The sequence below is a fragment of the Harpegnathos saltator genome, unplaced genomic scaffold, assembly GCF_003227715.2.
Source record: "Harpegnathos saltator strain DR-91 unplaced genomic scaffold, Hsal_v8.6 scaffold214, whole genome shotgun sequence".
Lineage (NCBI taxonomy): Eukaryota > Metazoa > Arthropoda > Insecta > Hymenoptera > Formicidae > Harpegnathos > Harpegnathos saltator.
The window spans coordinates 10295-14808 of record NW_020230000.1 but is presented as its reverse complement, the minus strand read 5'-3'; the positions used below and the strand labels follow the sequence as shown (position 1 = coordinate 14808).

The 4514-nt window shown below is 58.0% G+C and overlaps 1 protein-coding gene across 1 annotated transcript; it reads left to right on the top strand.

Annotated features, from left to right (window-relative positions):
• The first annotated feature begins 430 nt into the window (after positions 1 to 430).
• On the top strand, positions 431 to 1867 carry LOC112588424 (uncharacterized). Its single transcript, XM_025298338.1, has 3 exons — positions 431 to 555; positions 685 to 1086; positions 1546 to 1867. The coding sequence occupies exons 1-3, from the start codon at positions 431 to 433 to the stop codon at positions 1865 to 1867; spliced, it is 849 nt and encodes a 282-aa protein (XP_025154123.1).
• Positions 1868 to 4514: the final 2647 nt, after the last annotated feature.

The window sequence follows — 4514 nt, the reverse complement described above, 5'->3', positions numbered from 1 at the left end:
ATTCCGTTCAGCGTGCGAACGCTGCGACGAGATCTCAATCGCGAACTAGCCCGATTCTACAACGCGGCCGTCGGTCGCTCGAAACCGCGCGGCTTGAGTTTCCACGCGTTGCGTCGCATCTACGCCGGCTATCGATTTCTGCATGGTGCGTCGATCGAGCGTCTGCGCGAGAATCTCGATCACTGTGATTGACGACAAACGAATCGCTACGTGAACGCATGTCTGTACGAAATCGTCAACAGCGCCGTTTAAGGGGTAGATCGCGCGTGGTACGAATTCAGCGGCGAGCACCGAGCGTTCGACCTGGACGACGCTTCTTCAATAAGCAACAACCGGAGTGTCGCGATCTCTCTCTCTTTCCACCGGAGGACAGACCGCACGTCGCGCGTCTCTCCGAGACGTCGAAGACAGCGCTCTCGTCGCGACCATGATGAGCGAGAGCGCGACGTCCATGCTCGACAGCGCGAATTCGTCGTCAGCGACGAACGACGATTTCTTGAATTCGTTGTTGGTGCAATCGCAGTTCCGACGCATTCTCACGGACGCGTCGCTACCGTAGATAACGACGTCGTCGCTCGAACGAACGGGCTCGACCGACTCGCCGTCGCATCGCGATCGAGGCGATCGATCGTCCGTGAGAACGATGTCGACGGTGACTGATCGACAATGAGGCGGCGACTGTAGCACGGTCGTTAGCATTCCCGCGAGTTTGGCCGCGACACCGACACCACCCGATGCCACCATCGGCTCGATAACGGAACCCGCGAAGCTCGTGAATCGCGGCGGCGGCGGCAGCGGCGGCGGCGGCGGTGGCGGCGGCAAGAAACTGAACCTGCCCGGATCGTCGGCGAAAAAGAGACCGCGACAACGCAGCGCCGCGCCATCGTCGTCGTCGAGTCAAACGACTAAGAAGATCAGATTCGCATCGATGGAGGCCAAGGTCGTGGATGACGCGACTCGGACCGCGATGTCGGCTCGAACGCGCGTCAGTTTCGTATCGGAGAGAATGTTGACTCGTCTGATCGAAGTGCAGCATGAATGGGACGAGGCTCGCGGCGACAAGAGACTGTCGCGAAGATTGCGACTGTTCGTCGAATCGCGCGTCGCCGCGTTGCGATTGATCTGCCGCGGCAACGTCCGTCGTTCGATCCGATCGACTAGGTACAATCGCTCGCCGATCCTCTGTCGCAAATGACGTTTCTCGAGGATTGCGGCGACGATGGCAAACGACGCAGGCGACGAACAGATCGCGACGGAACCTCTGCGCTCGACAACGAGTACGACAGGGGCGAACTGCCGTACAGAGCGTACAGTCTGCGTCACCTCGTTCGCCTGAACTGCTTCGTGCCGTCCACCGACACCAGACATTCGCGCGGTCGTTGCAACGACCGCGCGAATGTCTGGTGCTGCTGAACGTCAAGGTGTTCGAAGCGATCGCGAACGTGTTGGCGTACGCGCTCATGTCGGTGATTCGACGCGGCGGCGCATCGCCGGGCTCACGTCACGGTCCAAGGACGTCATCACCGCGGCCGAACATTTGTACAGTGTGAGACTGATCGTGCCCATCGACAACGAGGGTCAGCGTGCGAGGAACGAAATAGGTTCGAGTGTGAGCGCGAGCGCGGTGGACAATGTGACGTTCACGCGGCTCTCGCACCTGCACTCACGGATCAACAAGCAACTGGAGAACCACCTGGTCAGTTTAAAGGACACGAGGACCATAATCGAGAAGATGCGCGACGTCGTTGAATCTCGAGAACGAACGAGAACGAACGGCGAACCCTCGGCCGCGCGAACGCTGCCGCGACGACCGTTTCGAGTGTCAAAGCAGCCCGCTCGTCTGCAAGACTTCGTGCTGCCGAAATAACGTGACGAATGACGCTCGTTCGCGCGGGGACGAAGGATCGCTTGTGCGTTTCCGCCGCTCGCGCTGACACGCCCGTGGTCGACGTGGACGGTGCGACGGCGACGAACGCGCTGCGATACCTCGTAGGGTGCAAACGTCGCGTCGCGTGTCGCGCGAGTGACGACGACGCTCGCAGCGGCGACTCGAGTCACCGTCGTCGACGATGTGAAAGCGACGCGACTCGGTACGCTCGCGCGACGAGCGTTGCGGATCGCGACAACGCGATCGCGACAGCGATATCGCTGTCGTCCATAGAATCGCTCGGCTGCGTGGCGTGTCGAACGGCGCCTCGAGAAAGCGAACCCGCGACGAACACGGAGTCTGTCGCGACGATGCGACGCGTGACCATCAGCGACGTCGCGTTCGCTCCGCCCTACGAGTACTGCAGCGTCGCCATGTACAATCAACTGCGCTTCGACAACGACGTGGACAAGATATTGACCGACAAAGGCGGCACCGTCAAGAATATTTTACAGTCCAGCAAGAGCTTCGTCCATTATCTCGTTACGTATCCACTGAGGAACACGTTTCGCGGTTACATCCAGATTTCGCCGTATCTGGCACCGCGGCATAGCGCTGCCGTTTCATCACGCGGTCAGACTGTTCTCGATCGACGTGGAGCGCGATCGACGACATTTGCGATTTCGCCGCGAATCGAACGATTGTTCGCGCGCGACCACCAACGGCGCGGTCGATGGCGAGTTCGACGTCGCTGACGACGAGATCTGGCCGGACGCGAGATGCGCGTTCCACTTCGACGTTGCTCCAAATTTCGGTCTCGTGCTGAAACGCGACCCTTGCATACACAACGGCAGTGCGATCGGTGTCGAGCGAGTGTACGTCTACGAGCGCGGATTGGAACACAACGACTCCGTTCACATATCGCCGCTCGTGCTGAAGCATCTGAACGCCGATCTCGACGGCGACGCTGTTACGATCATGATTCTGAGAGGCATCGAGTCGGCGTATGAATCGCAACGAGTTCTGCGCGATCCGTTTCTCTTCGGTGACATTCCGCGATTCACGTTTTGCCAAAGCATGCACTTTTGGACGTTTCGCGTGTTGGCGTTCGACGACGCGCGCGACGAAACGCGCGCCGTGGTCGAACTCGCGACTGAACGAGTCTCGCGCGGACGAACGTTCGGTCGCAGCACAGACGATGTATCGCCGTGCGAAGCGAGCTCTCTGTTGCACGCGAGACTGAACATTTGGCGTTCGCGCGCCGCTCGACGACGGGCTCGCGCTCTCTTCGCTCCCTGGTACGACGATTACGCGCACGTAATATCGGATATCTGACGACGACCGATCGACAAAGAAGCGAGGAGACATGATTCCAGGAACACTCGCGACTGCGAAGGCACCGAAGAATGGTGGCGCAAATCCGTGTGGCGATAATGTCCCGTGCTGGATCTGGTCTTCGTGCGCGCGGTTTGCACTCGCGGCAGCGACGACGGCGAGGCCTTTATTCAACGAGTGAGACACGTTTTGTTCCGACGCTCAATCGATGCGCCCGATCGAACGATCGTTATCTCGGACAAAAACGCTCTTTGTCTGGAGAACTGGCTCGTCGTTCACTCGGATGTAAAGGGCACTCCGCGCGATCTCGTGTCACTGCACAAGCGCACCGCGGCCAACGTGGCACATGCGGCCGCGCCGCAGTCGGACTTCTTTCGCGAATGCTCGCCCGACCAGGAAGCCGCGTATCTGCGATACTTCGACGATTTTGTGATCGTAAGCAAACACGTGCCCAAGAGCTCGTACTTCGCGAGCGGCCTAAAATGGGCGACGCAGATGTGCACCGTAGCGCACGGTGACCTGTACATGCGAGATTCGTTGTTACCGCGCGATGTGGCGTATTATCTGAAAGGCACCATCGACGCGCCCGCTTCGTCGACGACGTTCGACGACGAGTCGCGAGATCGGAAACGAGGTGAATGAAATAAAACGTAAACGAGGAAAAAAAAACAGTCTCTTTATTTCTCGTTCCACGACAATCCCCTTCTCCCGCGCGACGACGATCCAGTCCTCTCCTCCGAATCGTCTCGTTTCGTCTGCGGCATCGCTCGATCGGGCGAGTACGGAACGCTCGGTACGCTCCAGATTTCGAATGAATGGTACGAACTCGACTCGTTGATCGAGAATCGCAATAATCTCGAGTGTTGCTCAACGTGCTCGAAATCAGTTCAACGACGTCCCGTGGTTCAGCGAACACGCTCGATCGAGAATGTTTCTTGCCGGCCGTGTACACCTTGGCGTCTCTCAGCGAATCGCGAATCAAACGTCTGCGCGTGCAATGCGGACAAACGAGCTGTCGCTTCGCTCTTTCGAGTCGATACTCGGCCAGCGCTTTCGCTGCGCACGACTCTTGTTATCATCGTCGATGGAATCAGCTCCGCATCCTGCCGGTCAATAGCGTTCATCGCGCCTCGTATTTTTTTTCCTCTTACATTCTTAGCGCTAATAATGTGGAGAAAAGGTGGTAACGAACGAAAACAGAGATCTATTCAAAGTTCGCTTTATTGTTGGAGAGCATAAAAGACAATTTTTCTACCTCTAGTGATCGTCGCAAGTTAGAACTATGACGATGCTTGTTGCGGTCATACCACAT